This window comes from Coffea eugenioides, chromosome 2, assembly GCF_003713205.1.
Source record: "Coffea eugenioides isolate CCC68of chromosome 2, Ceug_1.0, whole genome shotgun sequence".
Taxonomy (NCBI): domain Eukaryota; kingdom Viridiplantae; phylum Streptophyta; class Magnoliopsida; order Gentianales; family Rubiaceae; genus Coffea; species Coffea eugenioides.
In genome coordinates, this window is record NC_040036.1 from 5,204,135 (window position 1) to 5,230,522 (window position 26,388).

Genomic DNA, 26,388 nt, shown 5'->3' on the forward strand with positions numbered 1-26,388 from the left:
AAAACAGTTTTTCAAAAACAACTCCAAAAACAAGGATCCAAACACACCCTCTGTGTTTTTATTAAGGGATAATATCAGAAACCTCCCTGAGGTTTTCTTAATATCATCACTTACCTCCCTTACTTTAGTTATTTGTGTAACAAAATTTTTAAAAATCCTAAACTATCCTTTCACTGACTAAATAAAAATATTTTTAAACCACTTTGTTCACTTCAAGAAAACCATCACTTCAAAAGCAATCTCTTGTAGTACTACTACATCACAATGCTATACCTCATAAAAATATAAATTTGAAAAATAAAAATGATATTTGAAAAGAAATACACTTGCATCAATTTAATTCTATATGCTCAAAATCGATTTCTTATGAATTTACATTTTTTCCACCATCTTCTCAACCCTTGCTCAAATCATTAAACTATACCAATCATTATAAAAATCAATTTAAAATAAGCAAATAAATCATACCCTACTTTATCATAATCACAAAAAGTAATTAATAAATAAAATTTAATTTATTATAATTTATAATAAAATATTACATACTCATCCAAAAAATATGAGTAAGAGAGAATGATGGAGAAAAGGGAAAAAGAAGAAAGTGACTTCCATTTCTTTCTTTTTTTTTTTAAATTTTGAGCTTCCTTTATTTGATATGTTGTGAATTATGTGTTAAGTGAGGGTTAATATAGTCTTTTTACAATTATTAGGGGAGATAAGTGATATTTCTAAAATCTCAGGAGTGCCAAGTGATATTAAGAGAAACCTCAAGGGAGGTTTCTGATATTATCCCTTTTATTAATGCAAATATGCAACGGACCAAATAGAGGCAATCTGTTGCCTTTTTTAGTGCCTATTGGTTTTGGGCTCCACTGCGGCCTTGCTGGTGGTTTCCAAAAGGGCAAATTATCCAATTGGCCCTTAAACTCTTTGTCTAAGTAAAAATAAGTCCCTCATCTATTTTTTGCTAACTTTAAGCCCTCGAACTTGTAAAATTGGACACCCGTGACCCTTTTTGCCAGTTTCTCCGGTTTTGCAACCGGAAAGTGAATTCACACGAATGCCAGTATGCTTTTAAGAAGGGCATTTTTGTCAAGCAAAAAAGGAACAACTCCTCTCTCCTCTCTCCTCATTGACTTCTCCACCGATGCCGTCTCCCTCTCCTCTCCTCTCTCCCGCAACCTCTCCCTCTCCCTCCCATTCGTCTCCTCCCCCATGGACACCATCAATGCCGACGTTTCCCAGAAGCCCTCCAATCCTTCCAAAATACCTATTCGACCTCAAAAAATCCGAAAGCTGTCATCTAACCCTACTTCAACCATTGCCACCACCCCCGTTGTTCTCACCGCCGTTAACTCCTCCTTCATGCCCACCTTGCAGACTTCCGAGGCCAAAGCCCAACAAATTACTGATTCTTCCTCCTCCCCTTCTGCCATACCTATTCCGACCACTGCTTCCTCCTCCTCTACCACCACCACTACCATCACCTCCACCTTCGCATTGACTAGCACTGCTGTTACTTCCACCACAGTTTCCACACCCACGGCATCTATGCCTAAGAATCGGAGGCGTAGTGCTGTCCAATCAGCTAGGGTTCTGCCCTAGATCATCAAACCCCTGTCGGCCGAGGGTGAAATCAATGCCGCTCTCCACCACCTCCGCGTTGTTGACCCTTTACTTGCTACCCTGATCGATACCCACCAGCCTCCGGCATTTGAGTCTTACCACTCCCCATTCCTTGCCCTCACCAAGAGCATTCTCTATCAGCAACTCGCCTACAAAGCAGACACCTCAATCTACAATCGCTTTGTAGCGCTCTGCGGTGGCGAGACTGCCAAAAATGCCGATGGCTTGCTTTGCTTCCTCCTTCTTTGCCTGGGCTGTTTCCCTGATCACCTTTCCTTCCTCCGAATCCATCAACCCCCTAACTCGCTTCTCGATTTTAGCCGCTTTCACGAACCCACCTTCCGTACTTTCATCCATTGGTAAGGCCAACTTCATCTCCTCAACTAAGAACAGCCTATTCAGCCTCTGCTCAGCATAAAGCGGCCACCCCACCATAGGCACACCCGCACAGACTGCTTCCAACACTGAGTTCCACCCACAGTGGGTCACAAACCCACCCACCGACCCATGATTCAACACATCCACCTGCGGTGCCCAAGAACTCACCACGAAACCCCTACCCTTTGTCCGGTCCAAAAACCCGTGAGGAAGCAACAAATCCAGATCTGGGGCGGGTGGAGTTTGAAAGCGGCTGGTTTTGTCCTCAGAAGGCGGACTGCGCACCACCCACAGGAACTTTTGCTCGCTCCTCTCCAACCCGATGGCTATCTCTTTCAGTTTTTACGCGAGTTTTGAATCTTTTGACAAAAATGCCCTTCTTAAAAGCATACTGGCATTCGTGTGAATTCACTTTCCGGTTGCAAAACCGGAGAAACTGGCAAAAAGGGTCACGAGTGTCCAATTTTACAAGTTCGAGGGCTTAAAGTCAACAAAAAATAGATGAGGGGCTTTATTTTACTTAAACAAAGAGTTTAAGGGCCAATTGGATAATTTGCCCTTTCCAAAATGGCAAAATGAATAATTTTTTTGGTTCTACGGGGAAAACAAAAAGTAGTACTGAGCATGTCAATTAATTAATTGGTCCTAAAATTTAATAAACCAAAGGAAATAAAATTGAAAACACTTGTAGGATTAGTCAAAGCTACGCTATCCCATGTGCTTCATTTAAGCGGTCCACCAACCTCACATTTAGACTGAATCTGGTACGTTTCTGGAAAGTCAAGAACAAATGAACAGAGACTCTCTCAAACCATCCGACCGTAGTCCGTTATAAAACGTTAACGCGGTATTTTGACACCTTCTTGCAATTTCATATTAGCTGTATAAAATATAGGATGATCAAAACCCAAATGGGATCTCAATTCTCACCAAACAAGCGTCTTGACAACAAAAATGACGCCCCTCGAGTTCAAAGCTTGTTTCGTCTGCATATTTGCTGTTGCAGTTATTGCTAGTCATGCACAAAATCTTACAGGTCTGAACGCCTTGTTTTTGCTACTTTCATTCGATTTCGAGTCCTTAAAATTTTGTCCATTCTCTCTGTGCAGATTTCATTAGCATAGATTGTGGGTTGCCCGAAGCATCCAACTACAGCGACGACAAAACCGGCATTCCATACAGCACCGATACAAACTTCACGGACAGCGGCGAAAATTCTAATATAGCACGAGATTACATATCTGACTCTCTTGATCACCAACTCTGGACTGTCCGAAGCTTTCCTCGGGGCCCTAGGAACTGTTACAGCCTTAGCGTAGCTCAGGGCAAAGGAAAGAAGTATTTGATTAGAGCCACTTTTTTGTACGGAAACTATGATTCCAAGAATCAGACACCAACATTCGATCTTTATCTGGGAGTTGAGCCGTGGGATACGGTGGAAATCAACAGCACAACTATCGCAGTGACTAAGGAGATCATCCATGTGCCTTCATCAAATTATACTCATGTTTGCCTGGTAAATACCGGGGCCGGAACACCTTTTATTTCCGCGCTTGAGCTTCGGCCCCTGGACCCTGAAGCTTATCCCACCGACAATACTGGTGAATCACTAGCATCTTTTATCCGTTTGAATTTTGCTCCAGCAGACACCAGGAAAGTAATCAGGTGATAAAGCAGGAATGAATATATATATATATATATATTTTTTTTTCTTGATTCAACTGGGAGCTAGGGAGATGATTTGAAGAAAGAATGAATATTTTTAACCAATTCGTTTTTCATTCATTTGGATACTTCTTGGTGGCCGGACTAATTTCATATAAAATTTTACTTTAGGTATCCGGATGACATATTTGATAGGCGATGGCTGCCCTATCCCACGCCATCCAACTGGGCTGAATTAAACACTTCACTCCCCGTCGCCGTCGACTATAATTACCAGCCACCGGTGGTAGCGATGCAGACAGCCGTAACACCGCAAAATGCAAGTGATGCCTTGAAATTTTTTTGGAGGCCTCCTGATCCGACAGTACAGTTTTATGTCTACTTGCATTTTGCTGAAGTTGTAAACCTACAGAGCAACGAAACCAGAGCATTCTACGTCAATCTAAAGGATGAACACTGGTATAATGGAATTTTAGTTCCCAAGTATCTTGCGTCAGAGACCATTTATGCCACGGGAGGGGGTACAAAGGCAAGTTTTGATTATTCACTAGTGAGAACTGAGAATTCCACTCTTCCACCTCTCATCAATGCTGTGGAGGTTTATTCTGTTAAGCGTTTCTTGCAATCACAAACAAATGAAATCGACGGTACGTGCGTTGGTCCTTTACTTTTGCCATACTGTTTACTGTGTTGTATGACTTAGGTTTAGAAACTAATTGTCTTAAATCAAAAGGGATTCCAAATCCCGATAGGTCGGAAATTTAAATCTCATACCTATAGTGATTTAGATCGGTGATATTGTCGATTAATTAAAAAAAAAGAAACAAAAGAACGTGTGACTAATTCAGAAATGAGAAGTTATTTTTATTCTTCCATTATTATTATTTTTTTTGGGAGGGAGTATGACAACGAAAAGTTTAGTTCCTCAAAAAATCAATTAAAGTAACAAAATTAAATCACCGAAAGAGGGAAAAAGAAAGTTGTGGACCATTTCCAAAATTGCATTAAACTGTGTAGATTGACGTTGACCATATTGACTGAGTCTTAAATATTTTCTAAAGCATGCAAAACGAGCATGTATTTGCATGTTGACGCAAGGATAAGTTTGACTACCTCATTTCATCCGGTTAATTAATTGGCTCAAATCACCTACTTCTAGCTCCTAGGTGCTACCATTATGGAAACAAGATTTTATTTTACTTTGAAAGATTCAGCATGAAAACAATCAAATTCACTCACCCTTTTTTTGGGATTTATGTACTGACCATAATATGACTGCATTTGTCAACAACATACCACTTTGATTACTAAAGAAACTGCTTTTTTTTCACTTTGATTACCAACAACATACCGCTCAAGTTCTTGTTCTGAAATTGCAGTATGGTCTATCCTGAATATCAAGTCAACATATGGAGTGAATAACAGAAATTGGCAAGGAGACCCTTGTCTCCCGCAGCATATGTGTGGCAAGGTCTTGACTGCCTTATCAACACCAACAACAGAGTGATCTCCCAGGATCAAATCCCTGTATGTGTCTGCTTCCGATCAAAATATATTCATCTACTATAAAAAGATCAGAATTCACCAGCTTGTCTGACTGTTAAATTTGTTCAATTTGCATTCAGGAATTTGTCCTCCAGTGGATTGACGGGCAATATCTCCCCCTTTTTATCCAATCTCAGTTCTCTTGAGAACCTGTGAGTAGTTGTATTATGTAAATGTCCTGATATCTAAATTTTATTACGTGATTGATACAAACAATGTCAGTTAACATGTGAACTGATGACAGCTTTAACCCAAGTTCGAGTAACAATCTAACTGGCTAATGAATTAAATACTTCAGGGATTTGTCAAATAATAGTTTGAAAGGACAGGTGCCCGATTTTCTGGCTGATCTTCCAAGCTTGAAAGTCCTGTAAGTGATCAAAAAATGTTGTACTATCCAAAATCATTGCATGCGATTTAGTAAATGATCCTATTTGGTTCGCCTATTTTAGGAATTTGTCAAGAAACCAGTTCTCAGGACCACTTCCGCAAAAACTCCTTGACAAGGCCAAGAATGGGCTGGAATTAAGGTTTGTCTTTATATCATGACTGCCACTATCTTATGATTACGATCTGATTTTTTTTTCTATACTCATGTACTGTAAATATACTTCAGATCATGTCCATCGTGTGGATTGCTATAGAAATGTCGATTTCCAAAAAACCTTTTTACAGTTTGAAAGCTCCTATTTATTGTTGGGTTGAAGAGTTGCTTACTGCTTTTCTCTTTACCATGTTTTGGTAGAGCTGACGGCTATACTGTTGGAACCTCAAATTCTTGTCAATCGGGCCGGTGTAAAGAGAAGAAATCAAGGAAGTTTGTAGTTCCACTCGTTGTCTCACTTTCCGTATCCTTGACCTTCTTGGCTGTCTTAATTGTTCTCTGGAGATTGAGAAGGGGAAAACACCCAGGTATCGCACCGTCTGCTCATTGAAGAAGTTGTCTGCACTTTGATTGAATAACACAATCATTAAGTTCGTGATTTGACAACAAAAATGCCTTCACTAATACGTGAAATGCTGTTTCCAACAGGTCGAAAGTTGGGTGGCATATCCAACAGAAAAGATGGGTTCTTGGAGACAAAAAACATACAATTTACGTACTCTGATCTCTTGAAGATCACAAACAATTTCCAGAGGGTTCTTGGAAAAGGAGGCTTTGGTACAGTCTACCATGGTCTTGCTAATGGTCAACAAGTTGCTGTAAAGTTGCTTTCCCAGTCATCTGCCCAAGGGTACAACGAATTTCAGACAGAGGTAAACTGGATTGCTTACGATTCCCATATCATCACGGATTCCGACTTCAAATTCCTGTCAATACAACTCCGGTCGTCAGTTGTAACTCGTAATTGCTTTTCTAACCAGAGAAATTGGAGAGGAACCTCAGAAACCCACACTAATTCACAAATTAATAAACAGTTATGTAGATTTGCAAATGCATAAAATATTTCACGTTGTTGAGCATTTGACCTAAATTAAGATATTTACCAACCACAGGCTGAGCTTCTGACGAGGGTTCATCACCGTAATTTGACATGTTTGGTTGGGTATTGCTATGAAGACACTCATATGGCGCTTGTCTACGAGTACATGGCCAATGGAAACCTGAGAGAGCTTCTTTCAGGTACATGCGAACTAATGTTTCTTATCCTTATTCGTTATAGTATTAGCTGCTCAACTTCTAAATGGCATAATTCATGTCTGGGATTGTTTTGTTTCTTCGTTGCTCGTGATCATCTGCTAACAACTAACCAGTTGAGTGGTAAAAATCCATTCTGTTTATGCAGTTAAGGATGACAATAATGTCTTGAGCTGGGCTGAGAGACTTCAAATTGCATTGGATGCAGCACAAGGTCAGATTAGAATTTCACAGTTCTTTGGTTCTGCTGCTTATATACCTTCTTCTGAGTTCCATACGCGCACATTATTCTCTGTTTAAAAGAAGTTCCTGGGTACTCACTGCATGCAAAATATGGCTTGCAGGACTGGACTATTTGCATAATGGTTGCAAGCCCTCAATCATTCACAGAGACATAAAATCTACCAACATCTTATTAAACGAAAAATTTGAGGCCAAGCTGGCTGATTTTGGACTATCTAGAGTCTTTACCATTGATGACGGCTCCTTTGTGTCCACTAGAGTTGTCGGGACCCCTGGATACGTTGATCCCGAGTGAGTAATGCCTTCCAACACCCAACTGTTATTCAGGTTTTTGGCTATTTTGCATCAAGCCAAAGAGCTGAATAGTTTATTTCAACTGTATCATTTACTCTTCGTTCTTTTGACCTCAGGTACTATGAAAAACAGAGGTTGCATGAGAAAAGTGACATTTATAGCTTGGGAATAGTCATCCTAGAGCTGATAACAGGCAGGCCAGTAATCATAGGGACTGAGGACAAGCGCCACATATTGCAGTGGGCTAATTTTTTGCTAGCAACGGGGGATATCGGAAGTATTGTTGATCCCAAATTGAAGGGGATGTACGAGATTAACTCTGCATGGAAAGCTTTAGAAGTAGCAATGGCATGTGCCTCTCCCACTTCTTACAGAAGACCAAACATGGCTCACGTTTTAGCAGAGTTGACAGAATGTTTGGCAGCGGAGAAAGCTCGAACCGAAGGCTTGGAAGATACAGGTTCACAGGATTTGCTTGAAGTCAACCCGGGCGTTTTAGACGTTGAGCTTGGACCCAGGTAGAACCATCAGACCCATCACACAAATGTCGGGATTTTGCAGCCAAACAGTTCTTCTGGGCTCGGGAAGAAATCAGGCACGATTCCAGGCGTACCAAATTAAGAGCTTCAACAACACCTACACAAGTTAAAATTTTATTACTAAGATTTTTAAACCGATGTTCATTTCGATGAGGAAATGTTTTTGCATTCTTTTTTTTTGGGTCAGTGAATACAATTTGTGCATCTACCACTGTAAATTTAGCCTTCTCTTAAATCTGTTGGGTCAGGTTGGCCCATATGGCAGCAGTTAGGCCTTGGATTTGGGTTACCTTGTCAAGCCTCTCTTAGTACAATTTGAACGCAGGTAGATAAATGAAAATGATACATACAGGTTTTTTTTTTAATGCATACATTAATGGTACCAATTAGTAAACAGATCTTGGGATTTTTTTTGGGAGGAGGGGGGAGGGGTGCAGAAGAAGAAACATATTGAGATGGTTCAAAGACTCGGCTGAGACCAAGACCGAGTCGTCATCGGAAGGGGGTTTTTCGTTCTGATACCGAGACGAGATCACTTCGAGATGATGAATCGTCGAGAACTAAGCCGAGACGGATAGAAACGACCAAATCACCCGAGTCATCCCAATTCAACTTGAATTTTTATTATTTTTGCTAATTTTTTATTGCTTTTGTTTATCATTTTTTTTTATATTTTTTAGAATATTAAATGCTTTAAAAATTTGTGTCTCACCGAAACCGCGACCAATATGTCAAGACTGATATGAAACCGTCCGAGCCACGACCATGACCGCGACCGTGCTACCATGATTGAAACAATATAGATAATAGGTTTGGGAAATGCCAAGTACTAGCATGAATGTTGGCGGAAGACCATTGACGTGCTTGCTTGTCTGACAATACTCATTATGAAGTATGAGTACTTGCTCCAAGCAACATCTGATGTATGTGGTAATATTGGCTTAGGTAACATCTAATATTGAATACTTAATTATATGTAGTAAGTAGACATTGCATTTCAATTCTAAATTTACGCAGTACTGGAATCTCGTGTGCTCCAAATTGCAGCTTGCTGCAACTCAAGGTTCCGGATTCGAACTACTATAACTGGCGGAACTGGATGGTTGGTGGCTTGGTGCAGGATGGATCAGAGGTACTTGACCAAAGACCTGTAAGTTGCACCAGGCTTCCACCCTGCTGGAATCACATTTTTGGCCACCAGGATCTGCCCTGAATATTGTGACCTCAATCTAATTGAGAACGGGGGTCGTAACACAGAGCCAGCGTCAAGCTTCCAAACAGCCCCCCACGACTGTTTCATTTCCCACCATTCATCAGGTCCGGATGATTGCTTCAGAGCCACGCCCGCAAGATCACCATCTCCATCTTCAAACTCGATAACCGCGGCAAAATACTGAGGATTGGACCCCGGATCAACGCGGAATGCAACGTTCGTCCCCGGATACTCGCAAGAAACACTGAAGAAGGAGAAAATCATGTTAGGCGACCAACAAGGCTGCTAACTTCTAAGCGTTATGTTATAGTAGTATTATTATATATGGTAGGTACTATTTCATGGTGATTAAGGCTAAGTAAGGATTTGAGCGCCCAATATACCTTAATCCAAATTAATTAAACTAACTGACCGTGCATAGCTGATTTCCAAAACTCCGGCATCGCGAAGTTTTTGTTCTTTCCCGGGAACGGCCATGGCACCAAAAGCAGTTCCGCTGAGGTCGAAATGAGCAGGTCCGGAAGTGCATGGATATCCGGGACAAAAATCTGTTATAACAACTCTGACTGGCTGGCCGGAGCATGCCGGATGCTTTGTGCATTTCACCTACAGGATCATTTATTTTCCTTCAAGTAACACTAGCTAGCTATAGTATGTAAGAATGACCTGAGCAATAATAATTAGTTTTACTTTTCGTATTTATTAAAACAAAAAAAAAAGAGAGGAAGTAGTTTTTTTATTTTTCTTTTATTTTTGTCCAGAAAATAAAATATTACTACCTACTTGTATATTATGTGTGGTTGGGTTAGTCAACGGGTTACACGATTATAAACTAATGAAACCCAAAGTAGTGGCTCTAAAAGTATTCGATTAAGACAAAAGATGGAATGGTGAGCCAATTAGAAAACAATTTGGATTCTTACGTATTTTACCTGCGTTGTATTAGTGCACTCCCTGCATGCTTATGTAAGTAAACTTCAGTTGATTATCATAAATACCGGGAATTTGATCGCCCGTGAGCTAAGGACAAGGACATCAAGAAGTCAAATTTAGTAGTACTAATAACTAAGAAGGAAGTCATAGATATGTAGAGGTGTCAAAATGGGTGATTTGGACGGGTTTGGGTTGGGTAAAATGGGTAATGAGTATAAGTGAGACAACCCATTTATACCCATTTAATTATATGGGTATAAATGAGTAAGTCAAAATATGAATTGGGTAACCCAATTACCCATTTATAACCCATTTATTTTAACTTTTTGTAAATTCATTTATACAAACTAAATTATCAATTTATACCAAACTAAGAGAGCAAGTTAACAAACTAAGAGAAAATAAAATGATAAGATAAAACCAACACATAATAATAATAGTAATGAAACAAAGTAGTTAACATCATGACAAAATGAAAAATTTGAAAAAAAAAAATAGGTGGAGGAAGAGAGGAGGTTTCGAGGGAGACAATTCTAAATGGATTAATTGGGTAACCCATTTATACCCGTATACAAAAATTTAAAATACCCATACCCATCTATTCATGGACAGATATGGGTAAATTTAATTAAATGGATTTGTTTAACAGCTATATAGATACGTAACAAGCAACCCAACATTTATATTCAACTTGTAATGAGAATAAACTCACCATCCACGTGGGTGTAGAATAATTCAACAAAAGTGATATAGAGTACTCCAAACTTCAAATTGGTATACAAAAAAAAAGAAAAAAAAAAAAAGGCCCTTCAATCATTCCAATAACTAAAGTAGGAGCTACTGTATATATTCACAAGCTGTAAACCGGAGAATTAGCGTACTGGTATAATTTGGGTGTTGAAGTTGCATGCATGATCATAACATTCCATGCAAAGCCCGTTGGCGCAGTGCAAGGACTTCATGTACATATAAGGTTGATTTGATTAGTAGTACGGACGGCGGGATATGGTAATTTGGTTAATATATGATGAGATAGTAAAGAGTAGAGGCACCTGGTAACAGGCTCCACATTCTTTGCCTGCGTTGTAGAGAGATGGGCCAATCCCAGTTACTAACGAAGAAAATGGTGCCTGCGACACCAGGTTTCCATACCCACAGGCGCCTCCTGCATGCAATTCCAACCTATCTACATATTACGTATATATATAGTTCCAATCAATTGAAGTAATTAATACTAGTAACAAAGCTCGTTAATTACCATCGCTTCCGGCACCGTTGGGGCTGCCGTACCATGTTGCTCCTGCCGATGACCAATGGGCAGCTATGGCGGATAAGGTGAAATTCTTTGGTTTGAAGCAGTAGCATAGGTTGGAGAAACAACATGTACCGAGTAGTACACATGAGATGAACAGGGAAAAGTAATTCGGCTTGCTCCTCATTTCTTCCATTGTGTACGTACTCAAAATCTCTTTTTTTTTTTTAAGTGCTCTAAAACAACAAATTAATTTATGTACGTACTTAATAATAAGCTAATGCCCCTATAGTAACGTTCCTATGTATAGACTATGCTCGTGATTTTCAATCATATAAGAAGTCAGTGGTATTTATAGCGCATTCGCATGTGCCTGTTGCTATCAAAATTAAGAGTCTACTTAATACTAACTCTTTCACTAATAATTTTCATTTGGTATGATTTCAAACTCAAAAGCTACCGTACAAAAGCTCGATTACATCAGAATCTCATGGCTCGCTTCGAGTCAAAAGCAAAGTTCTCCAAATGCATGCCTTCCAATGCATATTGGCTTGTTCCATCCTGATAGCAAGTAACCAAAATTACTCCATTTCATGATTTATGTTTCGAGTATAATTGTTTTAACTGCATGAAGTTCATTACCTGGAACAAGCCGGGGAATATTTTTGCAGAGAATTGGCTCTCTAAAGACCGTGCCTGCAGTGAGAGTAAATTGATGGGCATTGAAGATTAATGCATTCGCATGAAGAAACTATAAAAAAATAATAACAAATAAAACTAAAAGCATGAGGGAGGATTCATGTTCACTGACCATTCAAAATATTCCTGATTGTGCCATTTGGGCTCTTCCACATAGCCTTCAAACCAAACTCCTTCACACGAGCTTCATCTGTGTTTGTGATTGTTAGATACAGAATGTGAATATTATTAAGCATGTAAAGCAATCATACTGCACTCTGAAGAATAAATGTTCGTGAACCTCATATATAACAAAATGCATAATTAAGGGTTTCAGGTCTCATGTGACTATTCATACCAGGTGTGATGGTTGCGCACTTGATTGCCACATTGTACCTACAATTAAATCACATCAACAAAATGTAAGGCCAAAGAACGCAAGCAACAGGAGATATTTCAAGCAAATATAACCAAGAAAAGGAAAATGACATGTAAATAAGAACCACATAAAAACATTGTGGCATGCAAACTGAAATTACTGGGTCCCGAACATAGAGACATAACGGTCCGACAATTTGAAACTAAAGCATAAGTAACATGAAGTCATACTTCAGAGTAGCTTCTGCACTTTCAACTGTAACTTTATCATCAGTGGCATCACGGTGAGGAAGTCCAAGGTCAAAATACTTAATATCCAACTCCAGGAAAGGGAGAATGAGCTGCAGCACAAGCATACTTCCTTGTTACTAACATTCTTGGCAATTAAACATACATATAACAACATAAACTAGGAAGTCCAACAAGATAAGCACTGGAAATGCAAACTTGTTACCTTATCCTTGATTGCTTTCCAAATGACTCTGGTCATTTCATCTCCTGCATTACGTAAAGAAGAAGATAATACAGTGAAAGGCACATTCTCATTAATGACAAAGAAAACCTGCAGAACATTGACTAAAACATCATAATTAAATTTTAAGTTTGGCTTATTTAGATTCAATCTAGTATTGTATGTATAGCAGCTCATTTGATGTATTAACCAGTGTAAGTCATATGCCATTTCCGATCAGCCAGCAACAAGACTGAACCTCAGTGTAACAGTTCCACAATTTTTTCTCCAATGTCTGGGCAGATTATATCTCTTTCCTAAATGCTTATCTAGTAAACCACTACTATACACCTTAAAACTCCATTGGAACCTTTTTTTCTGGTTAGTTTACTGCATCACAAGCCAGAACAAGAATGCCCAGACTATCTGCTTGTATCTGTTGTTGACAAACATTTAGCTACAATTTTGACATACTAACATCTGAATCGAGACGCTGACATACACTGATCAATAAAAAAAATTTCAAATATTTTGAACAGATAAAGTTTAATGAATACCAACACCAGCAAACAAAATTGCCAAAACAAAACCAAAAAACAAAAAATGGAAGCTGGATCAAGATTTTTCAATGCAGGTACAACAGTTAAAAATATCATCTTTCAAAATGCTAACAAACATCTCCAATAAAAGCCAAAAAAGGGCCCACCAACTTTCATTAAAATCAATACTAGGATTTTGTACTAATCACTTAAACCTCGTAAACATCAGAGTTTTTTGTTAATTTTTCGCTTCATATGCACGACCCATTGGCACTCTAGGATCCAAAAGTCAACCCATATAGCAAGAATCAACAGCAACTCAGATCTGCATGACAATCATTTAACTATATAGAAAAGGAAACAGATCAAAAGAAAGGGGTGGGAAAATATCTAACCGTCCATCTCGACGATGGGGTTGGCAACCTTGATCTTCTCGAACGCCATTTTCTTTGTTTTGTTCTTGCGAGCTTATCTGATGAAAGAGCTAGATATATAAGATGGGTTTGAGTCGCAAGGAACGGGGGAAGCGGAGATTAGCGAGAAAATCTCCGCCGGCGAGAAATCCGGGACCCTGAGTTGGAGAAATGAATATGAGCCGAAGAGGGGTGGGAAAAGGAAAGGAAAATCAGCTCCAATTTAAGTGCTGTCTTAAAATTTTATTGGTGGGCGAGCGAGGGGAGCGGTTGGTCACGTCACGACACTACCATCGACCATCACAGTTGACAGTACCCAGCATTGAATTGAATGAACCAAACAGTCCAATCTATAAAAATCTTCTGCTGGTCATTGAGCCAACTCTAATAGTTCAATCCAATCTATAATTACAAAGTAAAAAATAACCCAAAAAATGAAAAAAGAAACCTTTTTCCTCTTAACATTCAAGAAATCCCCAATGGAAAACTTTAAAACATGCATGTTACTTGGAGGTGAAGATCAGTGGAATCCTTAACTAATACAATGTCTTTTTTTTTTTTCAATAAAAACTCTAAAAAAATTTCAAAAACAATCTAAAGAGTAGTGGCACAATCCTGACATGGCACAGGATACAAAAAACATATAAAAATAAAAAAAATGACATATTCTTTGGTGGACAGTGAACTTTTAATTGTTAACACTTTCTTGAGCCCTCCATTTATATGAATTTTCCGGGAGGAGGATTTGCAAGGATAGGACCTGTGACTGTAAATTGATCACAAGAAACAAATGTCGGATTCAAAGCCTCTAAAAATGCACTTTGCAAATCCTCCTCTAAAAATGCACGAATCTAAAGTGAACATAAATTTTGATTAAACTACTCTCACCAACCCCACACTTTCTTTCAAGGTCCCTACACTCAATTATGCTCCCCCACATCACTGTCACCGGCAGATGATTATTCCATTGATGTCCAATGTGGAGTGGCCACTGGGGAAGGTTATGTGTCCAATGATTATTCCAAACTTCTAAAGAGCATAGCATTTAGCATATGGGGTCCGTCCCTCTTTACTCTTCAGGACTGCAACCAATGTGCGCATCCTTATTTGACAATGAACACACAGGAATGAGAAAAGATCGGACGGGTTCCATCCCATCCATTTGATGCATCTAATCATTCCAAACAATTGAAACTACTCTCTCTCCTGCTTTGGATATCCACTACCTCAATTATGAACAGACTCAAGTACACAGTTTCTGACCATTATTAGCGTAGGGAACTTAAGATGATGGACCACATTGTATACATTGGAAGAAAGTCGTAGGCTTTTGATCTTGAAGTACTACTACTGATTCTGAAGTTGAAAAAAAAAAAAACCACAAGAGAAACACGGTAAAAACAATTTTATGCATATAGATAGGGATGTTTTAAGTCGCAAAAGAAATTAGAATAGAAGATGAACACATGATAAATACAATTTCTACATGCCACAGTCTCATTGGGCTTCCTAATCCTATGCTTGGTTCAGCTCAGAGACATGCTTATCGAGAAAAGCCTGGGCTATGTTACTAAAGCTCACACTAACTGCACCAGCTGAAGCATATCTTTTGATGATATCCACTACTTCTGGCTTCAAAATCTCTTCCTTGTTTGATGCACTGCAGAGATAATACAGAGCCCCAAGAGCATAGTTCACCTGCCATATTGAGGTTTGTTTGCAGTAACTAGTAAGTATCCGGACACTTGCACAAAATTATACTGCTGGTAAACACAATACCCACAACTATACCAAGATGATAACCAAGTTTCCGTTTTTCAAAGGACACTTGAGAGATTCATTTCTCTTTCTGGCAGAAGTGACTTTCAGGATAACTACAAATAACAAATTCTTCTAAATAAATGGTTGGCAATAAAGTATAGCAGGGTCAATGTGCCATGACTAACAGTAATCCATGGAGTATCCATGAGGCCTTGCATTCCAAATTCAGCTCAAATAGCATATTAACGAAATACAAGTCAACAAAAATCAACCAAGTACACTAGTTTGTCAATCTAGTAATTACGATGAAGATAGCATTAGGTGGCTTCCATGAAATACAAGCATAAACTACAATGCCAATGTTAAAAGATGCTCCAGAACTGGAATATTTAGCATGTGACTGCCACAGGATTCATCTCTATTCCACTGCTGTCTCTGTAATATTTAGCAATAAATAGAGTGAATGATAGTCAATGAACTTTGAGTGAAGTAAGCGATGTAAACCTTTTCTAGTTTCAAAAAATTATGCAGTATGGATATGCAACTTGAGCCCTGATTGAAGTCAACTTCCAATAGTCAAAGGGTAAGGGCATCCAAACAACGATCTGAACAAGCCAGAAAACAAATACTACTAATTACCGTGTTTCGGACAGGACTAGAGAGACATTGAATGACAAGAGGGATTCCACCACACTGAATTACAACTGCAGCATTTGACGGATCTAGATTACAAGTGAAAAGCAAATTACATTATACACCATAAGTGACTGTTTGGCAATAAAAACCAGTTGAGAAAATCTTAGAAGATATAAAAATAATAGGCATCTTCTTTTCTTAAATGACTAATAAAATAGGGCCAGAGGTCCAATTTACCAACACAGGCATTGCAGATTCCTCCAATACCAAACTCCACAAGCCTCTCATTGGGCTCTGTCATGCAGTCGAGGAAAAGTTCCAAAACATTAAGCTGCTTATATCAGGGCAAGCACATTCATTGTCATGGCAGAAAGAAAAATATATATAACTCAAAAGTTCTAGAACTACCTGGCGCAAGAATGTGTAGTTGTAAGGGTCATATGCAAAGTTTGCTAGATTAGCAGCAATTCTCTCCTTTATCTCTGAATAACAAGATTTCATAGGTTAACTTAAAACGGAATGACCAAAATTAGGTACAGATGTTCATAGATACATAACACAAAATTTTGAGACCACAAATGCTATATTTGGAATTAGGATGAGTAGGATTATTAGTTGGACACGTTATTCCATGATAGAGAATACCAATTGCTGATAGATATCATACGTCATAAGTGCAGATACTCCCACAGAAACCATGTCCCTAGTTAACAGTATGAGAAGGCATGAGGACTAAAACATGAAATTAACCAATCCTTTCATCCCACTTATCTTGGAGTAAGTTAATATAAACCCTATCCATAAGACAAGCTCCCCATATTCCTCATCAACATGAATCAGTTCATACTCCCTGATAGCATTATCACCATCAGGGTTGTGGCAAAGTCAAGAATTCTTCATTCTGAGTTTTCAACCTAGGAGGTCATTGGCTCAAAACTGATCGTCCACCTTTAACCTGTTTGCTAAGGCTGCTTCATCCAAACCAATCCAGGGCAATATGGCATTCATACAACAACTTCGCCTCTAGACCCTTTTCATCTATGCATGTCTCCCCTCCAAAGAAAAGGTTCTAGTCTACGGTCACATGACCATTACCGCAAGAAATTGATTCTGTATAGATTCCATGGATGAAACAATGTTTTTAGCAGTCACAGAAATTCTATGGCAGAAGCAATCTAGGGATCCCAGTACCAGCTCCATGTCAGCAAATAAAAAAACTTGAATTTTATTTGATCAGCAATCTACAACAAAAACTGCAGAATAATCTTTTGTTCCATTGGTTTCATTACTTCGTAACCCTGTTAGTACTAAATGATGTCAAAATCAATTATTAATTAGCAATCTACAACAAAAACTGCAGAATAATCTTTTGTTCCATTAGTTTCATTACTTCATAAACCTTGTCAGTAATGTCAAGGCTAATTATTAATCAAATGCCTTAACCTCATAAATGCTATCCGAAAGAAGCAAGTAAATATGCTTAAACAAGAATTGGACAAAACATACCTTCATCAGTAGCATTCTGAAACTGACTCACCAATTCCTAAATCAAACAAAGAAAACAATGGATGCTAACTATCAACTGCCACTAATGAAAGTTCCCAAACAATCAATATTAAGGCAGATAAAAGAAATACAACTCTCAACTACATTTTCGCATTCACAACCATTTTGAACAGGGAAAAGTTGAATATTTCTGATAGCAATAATTTACAGCAGAGATATACCTGAAGGTAATTTACCCGGGGAGTTCCATATTTTCCAGTCCGCTCTTCTTGCCTCCGATTATTCGTAAACATGTCAACTGCAAAATATTTCAAGAAATCATTCAATTCGCAATATATTGAAAACTCTTTCAGTTTTGACAATCAACAATTTTAACAAGAAATCGATACACTAGGAAGGATATGGCTGGCCTAACGTGGCAGTAGTTAAAATCCAAATAAGCCGACATATACCCCATCTCCCTCCATTTCAGAGCTCCCTAACTCCTTCCTCCTTCTCATGAAAAAACTCCCCATGAATACACAAACCCGAATGAGCCTGAGCCATCACTTCCTATAACCCCAACCCAGCTAGTTTCAACAAAGATTTATAAAGCCATAAAGCCCAGAACCATCAAATATATTTCTTGAATAGTATTTTACAAGGCAAAATTCACCTGTAGAAGATTGAACTTTAATTGTTCAGGGGAAAGAAAAGGTATATTCCACTTTGTTCCCCTCAAACTATCTGCAGAATCCCACTTCATTCCCTAAACTTCAAAATGGGACCGTTCAACTGGTTTGCAGCTGACAGTCTGACACGAAGAGATTGCTTATTCAGAGTTTCTGTCGTTTTCCTTTATTTCATCCGATATCATTTTTGTTGTTGTAGATGGGCTGGGTCTAGGACTTAAATTTGGCCCATTTATATTCAGTTGTATCTTAAATTTACACCATTTGAACTTTGGGCTTTTGGAATTACGAATGCAATGCCAATCAGATCTTGGAGCATTTTGGGCTTTTTTTTTGGTTTGTTTGGCCTTTAACTGCCAAAAAGGTCCAGAGAGAATGGAGACCGTGTATTTGAATTGATTTTCTTTTCGACTGTGTATTTAGAACTAAGGAAGGATGTTCATTGGCCGGCAATTGATAATTCAGCAAAAAAAAAAAAAAAAATCTTGAGAATTGGAAAATTGATTTTTTAAGACCAATAACCAATTAACCAACAGTTCGTTGGGCTGTTGGTCAAGACGCCATGCTCTCGCCTATCAGTCAGGTTAGGAGTTTTTAAGACCAATAACTGATTAACCAGTAACTCGCTGGACTGTTGGCTAGGAGCTATGCTCTCACCTATCAAGTTGAGAGTTCGACTCCTAGTCTGGCAGGTTTGGGGTAAGGGTAGGAAGGGAATATGGAAGTGGAAGAATATGAAAAAGAAAAAAAACCAATATCCAATTATTGTCCAAACTTTAATTTGGTAAGGTTTGGAGTAAGGGTTTAGGAAGGGAATAGGGAGGGGGAAGAATATGAAAAAAAGAAAAAACAATATCCAATTATTGTCCAAACTTTAATTTGGTAAATTGGACATTGGTGATCGGATAATATCCGAAATGTAAAATGTCAATTGTAAGTTAAAATATTTTAATTTCTATAAAAAATTATTGTACGAAAATAATATCCCATATATGTTTTCAACAAAATTCAATCAATTTAGCTAGTAATTAATACTACACTAGATACTAGTTAGCAGTCAATAGTTAATTAATTACTCATTACCAATATTTTGTAATGTGTGTGTGTGTTTATATATCTATATATATATATAATAGTTTCAAAAATTCGATCAATAACTGATAATTTGATAATACATTTTTAATATCCATTCCCAAACTGTTTTTAATCTAGATTGGATTGGTCGGTTCTTTGGTTTTTTATGAAATTTGAACACCTCTATTTAAAAGTGTGGGGTTGGGGAACTTTTTGAAAAAAAGGCCCTCCTCAAAATCCATAAATCTTTTAGCTAACCAATTGCAAATTATACAGTATTTTGAAACAAAATTGATGCATATCAATTTCTAGCTATAACATTTCTGACAAGCATCCATTCGCCAGTCCTAGTATTCAAACATTTCATGAACAAATTTAACACTAAAGAATAAAAAAATGCATTGGTGATTAGGAAGTACAGGTTTCTTACCCATCAAATTTGCAATATTAATCATTTTTCCATACTGCTTGATGCTTTAGTGAATTATTACTTTGACGTTTTTGGTGTGTATGTCTTGGATTTCATGAGAGAAATGATTATTTAAGAATATTCACGGAATCTTAAATTTTGGGGAAATTGCATGTATTCTTCTTACAATTTACAGCTTTTTTGATAGTTGAGGATAGACATTTTAATAGTGGAGTAGGGGAAAATCTCAAATTCATGACTTGTTGGTTAATTTGTAACATGTCAAGCTTGATTAGAAATGCAAGTTCCAAGAAGGGTTTATCTATATTAATGTATAAATATCAAAGAATAGCTAATGACAAGTCTAATTGTACCTGCTTGAAAATTTTGGGAATAATGACGTACTACAGAATGGAGATTCTTAAAAGTTGGTAGCATTTATTTGTCTTCATTGATATGTGCATGCATACTATTATGAAAGTGGTTAATTATATATCTCTATGTTCGCAGTTTGAAGGCAAAAATACTCGAGGGTTATATCTAACTTTGGAACGTAATGGACCTTTAGCGATGCAAACATATTTCCAAAGCAAGTTTTTTTTTTTTTTTTAATTTCCAAAGCAAGTTGATTGTAATGTACATGTAAAAAAGTAAAAGTATGTAAACATTACTGTAGTCTTCCAAAACTAGCTGTGCTTATAATTGTTTAATTTAATAGCAAAAATTAAGTGTTTGTACGTTGTTAACATGGTTTCTCACAATGAAATTCGATTTTCCCCCTTAGTTTTTGAACACAGATTTGCAATTTTGGCGGTATATTCTTATAAAGCTAGATGGCACTATTAATCACGTAGTTAATGTTTTTTTATTTAATATCGTTTTACAAAAAAAAATTTGAACTATATAAGTAATTAATAACAATTTGATGAATCGTAATTTCATCTTACCATTAATTCTTATAGGGTTTGTTTTGATTAGATCTTATAATCTCAAAGTTGTATCCTATAGGATTTAATCCTTTGATAATACAAGTATCATAACTATAATACATATTGCATTCAAGATAACATAAATCAAATCAACTACAAAGTAATTAATCTCTCCTACTGCAACATTTAGGTCATAGACTAACAATATTTATTGGTTGTATTTAAAAGAGATTGATGGAGATAATATGTCAATAATAACCATGCATGTACACTATGTACATTAGTAGATGAAGATAAACAATCTAGAAACAATAGTACTTCTCTTTCGCAATAGGAAGTATCACTTTAGAAAGCCCTATTATCATGCCATATCATGGTTACATTGACTTTGTAATTTTCTTCTAGCAAACATTTATATCAACCACAACAGCAATGATTACTTGTATATGAGAATTAGTTAAATTACGATATATAATTATCTTGGATTGATAATTCTGCTAGACAAAGTGATTAACTATGTTCTAACAAAGAGAACGTGATTTACTAGGAAAAAGCAATGATGATATCCACGATTAAGTATATGTAAAAAGTATTTTAGCACAGTAATTGTTTATTGAGATTTATTTAAAAACACATCTTTGCTACATGCCTCGCATAGAAAAAATATTTTCCTATCCTATAGTCAGAAATTTGAGATTATTTTTAAAAAGTGGAACCTGATAACATGGCATTAGGATTTCTAAGGACCTAGCATAGAAATAATAGTATAATTGTTGTTATCTCTTAACAAGATAGAGATTAAATGTATGAAAAATAATAGATTTAGCTTGATCCCTTGAATCTTGCAAGATTTTAATATAAGTTTGGCCTTCAATTCTTAATTGGAATGATTATATGTCGTTTGGATAAGTGTTTTAGACAAATTATATATGACAAGTTAGTGTAATGCAAAAATAAATTAACCGTTAATAAAAGAAAAGAAAATAATGAGCTAATCAAGTTCTCAAAACAAAAACAAAACAATTATTTGGAAGTTCTCCGCAATACTTCTTAATTAGAAAAATTTTCAATTCCACAACACGCTAATTAAAAGTTTAATTAAATTTTTAAGCAATAATTAGGTGATTTTCTTGATTAAGCATTCGTTATTGAATAATATTTAATGAAAATTACATGATCGATCACCTTAAATTCATTGTTTAATGAAAATTACTTGATCGATCGCCTTAAATTAAGTATCCTGAGTTGGCTCATAGACATCGAAAATGGTAACTCGCTGCGTTAAACAAAAATGATTAACATGATAATGTGCAAATAAGGCTAAGGTCAATGTATTTTGATACTTTTCCATGCTTGGTCTAGTCATACATGTTAAAGTTTTTATTTCCTTTAAGACAAATATCTTGATTCCTACTATTTTAGGTCATTTTAGATTCTGGATTATGTAGGAAATTGCCTACCTGACTTTCTTTATATGGAGTAGCACATGCTATTATATGAGCATAGACAAGCAAACCCCATGGCCATGCTATTCACAGCTAGCATTAAGGATAAGAAAAGCTCTGCATCTCCATCCAAAATTTGTTGGTGCATAGAGAACGAGGAAACATAACTCCAATTTGAAGCAAAAGTATACTAGGTAGAAGGAACTTCTTTCTTCTTTCGAATGCCTCTTTCTTTTGTATATGGTATTTATTTTGTGAAAATTTCATAGGTGATGTCATTCAAGATTAGTGGTGAATATGATGCTTTTACTATATCGATATAAGTACTAAAAAGTAGACTAGTTAGGCGTAAGTCGTGTTGTCCCAGTCAATATTGTTTACTACAATACCTTCACTCTTTTTTTTTTTTTTGTTACTGTGAAGGCAGAAATGGATTTTGCACCTGAGGGCAGTGGATCAGCTGATGAACATGACGATTCTTCAAACTCAAGAAGGGAGAGGGAGAGAAAACAGTATCATCGACACTCCGCTGAACAAATCCAACGACTTGAAGAGTAAGAATAGAAATTTCTCTTACTCACCCTCGTAGTATTTGTGCATATGAAGTTCCTAAGGATTATCTTGATGATCATGAAATACTAATAATTATTTGCAAAAACGTTGTTTAAAGCTACTTAAATACACTAAAACACATCTTAATCTTCTTTGAAATATCAATATTACTTGATTTTAGTAAATCATCATAAATAAAAAAGTTTGTGTTAATTATTTTGATTTATGATGCAAAACATAACTATTTTCTCTCTTTTCTTCTATTGAAATGTTGGAATTTATATGTAAACCCAATTTAGTGGTAAATCCTTTTTACAAGATAATTATTATTTCTATTGTTAGTTTATGTAGAGATAACAGTATTATTTACCATCTTATACGTTTCAATGAAACTTTCAAAAGTTTTAGTTTACATTTTACATGCTAGATCCTTTCTAAACATTTGTGTATTTACTCTTTTCTGTTCATTTTATTTCTCCATGTTTTCTTGCAAGCATGATAGATTTTTATTAAATTTAAAATTTATGATGACCCATGTAATTTTTTTTTTGCACACATCTTCGACAGATATAGTTCATTTTGTTTTTGAAAAAATAAAAGAAAGTAGCACTTATATTATTCTTCTAATCCTACGTCTTTACAAGATGTTTTGGTTGGTAGGTTTTTCAAAGACTGTCCTCATCCAGATGAAAATCAACGGAGACAATTAAGTAGAGAACTAGGGCTTGAACCTAGACAAATCAAGTTCTGGTTCCAAAATAAAAGAACCCAAACAAAGGTATATTATTTCTTTATTTTTTTATATTTTTAGTTCTTTTAAAATGCTACTTTTTTTTTGTGTCATTCTTCATGTGCAACTCATGTGATAACCATTCAAGAGCACTATCATCAATGAGAAAACCACGTATTTCCAATATCTTTCATTCTCTCGTAAAGGGTCTATGCATAACGTAGGCAACAACTCATAGGTAGTGTCTTTTTTTTTTTTTTGGAAATCAAATCTATAAAGAATCAAAGTGTAGTTTCATACGGAAGAAAAAAACTATTTTGTTTTTTTGTTTGTACCATTGAATCTTTGCTCTTATCCAATATTGGGAGTTTACGGAAGATATCAACTGCTCTTTGGTCGCACTACTTCTCTTTCTATAAAATGGGACGAATGCATGAGATTCATTGGATGATTATTGGAAGGTCCTTGTGCTTAAATATGTTTCTTCAAGTTCTGTACTTTTCTTTCATAATTGAATTAATGAGTAAAATTGATGTTTTTGGTTAAAAATATCTAAGAGCTCCCTCACATTTCTAATTAATATTGCATGTTCAAATGTTAGGACTCATTATTCGAGTTCCTGTCCCATTTCACATTCAAAAGAAATTGAGAATACTAATGATATATATTTACTTGGTGAATATATTATCTTGATGTTGGTGAGTTGGGCTCGACAATTTTAGACAGAGAAATAAGAATCTATTGGAAAATGGAAACGGTGAGAACTGTTTTTTTTTTTTTTTTGGGATAATGTTGCCTTTGGCAACAATAATAATATCTTTGATGGTTGTCACATGAGTTGCACGCGCGGTCAAACTATAGGAACTAAAAACGATTTCAAATAAAAATTTAGGGACATTGAAAATCATCTACTATGATTTGATCTTCTTTTTTTTTTTTTTTTCCAGAGCCACAATGAACGAGCTGACAACGATGCCCTTAGAGTTGAAAATGACAGATTCTATTATGAGAATCTTGTTATGAGAGAAGCATTAAGGAATCTTGTATGCCCAAAATGTGAGGATGCATCTTCTGGAGAAGAAGCAAGGCAAAGAAATCTAGAAAGATTACGAGTTGAAAATGCTGGGTTGAAACAAGAGGTACTCTAATCTATCTTCATCTATTTGAAATTCTCAAATATAACTTAAACAAAATCTAATTTACCTTTTACAATTCCTAATTAACTACTACTGATTTATTTGTTTTGCTATGTATATTTGCAGCTTGAAAGGGCATCCCGTGTGGTATCCACTTTTTCCAGAAGATCTGGAGTACTCGAATCTTATTTGCCACCATCTTTTAGTCCCCTATCATATTTAGGTGAAAATATTCCAGGGACTTCAATGACCACATTGTTACCTCAAAGGCTCTCTGAAATACAAGAGATGGAAAAATCTGTGATGGTTGAAACTGCTGTTAATGCCATGGATGAATTGTTAGAGCTTTTCCGAGGAAATGAGCCCTTATGGGTTAAGTCTCCAACTAATGAGAGATATCTGATTCATCGGGAAACTTATGACAAGCTATATCCCAAAATATCCCATATCAACAGCTCTAGTTCTTGGATAGAATCATCAAGAGATTCAGGACTTGTGCCAATTACTGCCAGGCACTTGATTGATATATTTCAAGATCCGGTTTACTCTAATATCTCTTGCTCCTTTTTTCTTTTTTTCCCTTAATCCATCAAATATGAGATATGACTTATGATTTAGTTTTATTAGATTCAATAGCACGTAAGTATTCCATTTATCTTTTAATGTCTTATTCATGTTACAGGAAAAATGGATGGACTTTTTTCCTACAATTGTCACCAAAGTTAGGACAATTGAAGCGCTTGACACGGGAAAAAGGGGTGGTTCTCTATTTGTGGTATAATTCTTTTGTAATTTTGCTTAATGAAAATTTGATCACGTAGTAGTAGCCATTGGAATACAAAACTGATTAATTTTTATGGATGTGTTATTGCAGATGCATGAAAAGTTGCACGTTCTTTCACCTCTTGTTGCACCCAGAGAGTTGGCGTTCCTTCGTTATATCCGACAACTTGATTCAACAACGTGGGTGATCGTAAATGTTTCCTATGATTCCCTTAAGGAGCTAGAAGATGCTTCTTCTTCACAAACATGGATGTTTCCTTCCGGTTGCCTTATTCAAGACATGCCCAATGGAAAAGCAAATGTAAGTTCCAGTGCTCATTTCATCATCTGTTTCAGTTGAGACTTCAGATTGATCGAAACAAGTATAAACAAATATCAGTTTACATGACAATTCATATATTTGTTTATTATTTTTCTAACAATATCTAATTCGTGCATATTGTGTGCTGTATTTTTACTGTGTGCTAAAAATGATAGAGTCAGTACCTAAAAAAAATATAAATCAGTACCTAATCAAGTTTTAGATAGCATCAACCAAGAAATTGCTAGTAGACATACGTATTCAACCTAGCTGATATTTATATCCTTGTCCGTAGGTGGCATGGGTTGAACATGTTCAAGTGGATGATAGATCTCTTACTCACCCTCTTTATAAGGATATGGTTTGTGATTCTCAAGCATATGGAGCCAAGAGATGGATTGTTACTTTGCAAAGGATGTGTGAGAGATTTGCATTTTCAATGGGACCAAGACCTTCTCCTGGACATGAACTTGAAGGAGGTACTCACAAATCAAGTTTCTATTTAAAATTTTTTAGAAAGACTGATTTTTGAGATTTTATTCCAACTTTCTTGAGCTTTTCTGCTTTGCTGTTAATTTCATCCAGTTATTGATGCACCTGAAGGTCGGAAAAGCCTGACAAAACTTTCTCACAAGATGGTCAAAAACTTCTGTCACATATTAAGCATGC

The 26,388-nt window shown here is 36.5% G+C and overlaps 6 protein-coding genes across 7 annotated transcripts in view; 2 read left to right on the top strand and 4 right to left on the bottom strand.

Annotated features, from left to right (window-relative positions):
• Window positions 1-1,772: 1,772 nt before the first annotated feature.
• On the bottom strand, window positions 1,773-2,346 carry LOC113755042 (UDP-glycosyltransferase 13-like; the record flags this gene model as incomplete). Its single annotated transcript, XM_027299130.1, has 1 exon — window positions 1,773-2,346. A coding segment is annotated over one exon (555 nt), but the record flags the coding sequence as incomplete, so codon positions are not given.
• A 605-nt stretch (window positions 2,347-2,951) lies between these two features.
• On the top strand, window positions 2,952-8,098 carry LOC113755058 (putative leucine-rich repeat receptor-like protein kinase At2g19210). The gene is given in 13 exon segments (XM_027299131.1): window positions 2,952-3,040; window positions 3,114-3,669; window positions 3,841-4,316; window positions 5,049-5,196; window positions 5,295-5,366; window positions 5,513-5,584; window positions 5,667-5,744; window positions 5,960-6,126; window positions 6,248-6,471; window positions 6,712-6,838; window positions 7,002-7,067; window positions 7,198-7,387; window positions 7,507-8,098. Coding segments are annotated over 13 exon segments (2,664 nt in total). The 5' UTR covers window positions 2,952-2,958; the 3' UTR covers window positions 7,913-8,098.
• Window positions 8,099-9,055: 957 nt separating this feature from the next.
• On the bottom strand, window positions 9,056-11,523 carry LOC113755066 (expansin-B15-like). The gene is made up of 4 exons (XM_027299136.1): window positions 11,334-11,523; window positions 11,128-11,240; window positions 9,555-9,748; window positions 9,056-9,386 (listed from the first exon to the last, which is right to left on the bottom strand). Exons 1-4 carry the CDS (start codon window positions 11,521-11,523, stop codon window positions 9,056-9,058), a joined length of 828 nt encoding a protein of 275 aa, XP_027154937.1.
• A 309-nt stretch (window positions 11,524-11,832) lies between these two features.
• Window positions 11,833-14,078, bottom strand: LOC113755072 (isocitrate dehydrogenase [NADP]-like). The gene is made up of 7 exons (XM_027299147.1): window positions 13,769-14,078; window positions 12,838-12,881; window positions 12,615-12,724; window positions 12,364-12,401; window positions 12,139-12,216; window positions 11,970-12,023; window positions 11,833-11,888 (listed from the first exon to the last, which is right to left on the bottom strand). Exons 1-7 carry the CDS (start codon window positions 13,815-13,817, stop codon window positions 11,833-11,835), a joined length of 429 nt encoding a protein of 142 aa, XP_027154948.1. The 5' UTR covers window positions 13,818-14,078.
• Window positions 14,079-15,173: 1,095 nt separating this feature from the next.
• On the bottom strand, window positions 15,174-18,468 carry LOC113757718 (armadillo repeat-containing protein 7-like). 2 transcript variants are annotated; one of them, XM_027300862.1, is made up of 7 exons: window positions 18,345-18,464; window positions 17,911-17,987; window positions 17,690-17,726; window positions 16,592-16,665; window positions 16,421-16,514; window positions 16,187-16,269; window positions 15,174-15,484 (listed from the first exon to the last, which is right to left on the bottom strand). In XM_027300862.1, exons 2-7 carry the CDS (start codon window positions 17,980-17,982, stop codon window positions 15,302-15,304), a joined length of 543 nt encoding a protein of 180 aa, XP_027156663.1. In that variant the 5' UTR covers window positions 17,983-17,987; window positions 18,345-18,464; the 3' UTR covers window positions 15,174-15,301. The 2 variants fall into 2 exon arrangements, with proteins under 2 accessions (XP_027156663.1, XP_027156664.1); XM_027300863.1 differs by lacking the exon at window positions 15,174-15,484 and adding an exon at window positions 15,658-15,982 and having other exon boundaries at window positions 18,345-18,468.
• A 4,178-nt stretch (window positions 18,469-22,646) lies between these two features.
• LOC113755082 (homeobox-leucine zipper protein HDG11-like) overlaps window positions 22,647-26,388 on the top strand; it is a 19,634-nt gene continuing 15,892 nt past the window's right edge. Inside the window, exons 1-8 of the mRNA XM_027299156.1 lie at window positions 22,647-22,771; window positions 23,430-23,547; window positions 24,447-24,638; window positions 24,762-25,175; window positions 25,318-25,410; window positions 25,510-25,719; window positions 26,015-26,198; window positions 26,305-26,386. Of these exons, the coding sequence (XP_027154957.1) occupies window positions 22,647-22,771; window positions 23,430-23,547; window positions 24,447-24,638; window positions 24,762-25,175; window positions 25,318-25,410; window positions 25,510-25,719; window positions 26,015-26,198; window positions 26,305-26,386 (1,418 nt within the window). The remainder of the gene's footprint in view (window positions 22,772-23,429; window positions 23,548-24,446; window positions 24,639-24,761; window positions 25,176-25,317; window positions 25,411-25,509; window positions 25,720-26,014; window positions 26,199-26,304; window positions 26,387-26,388) is intronic.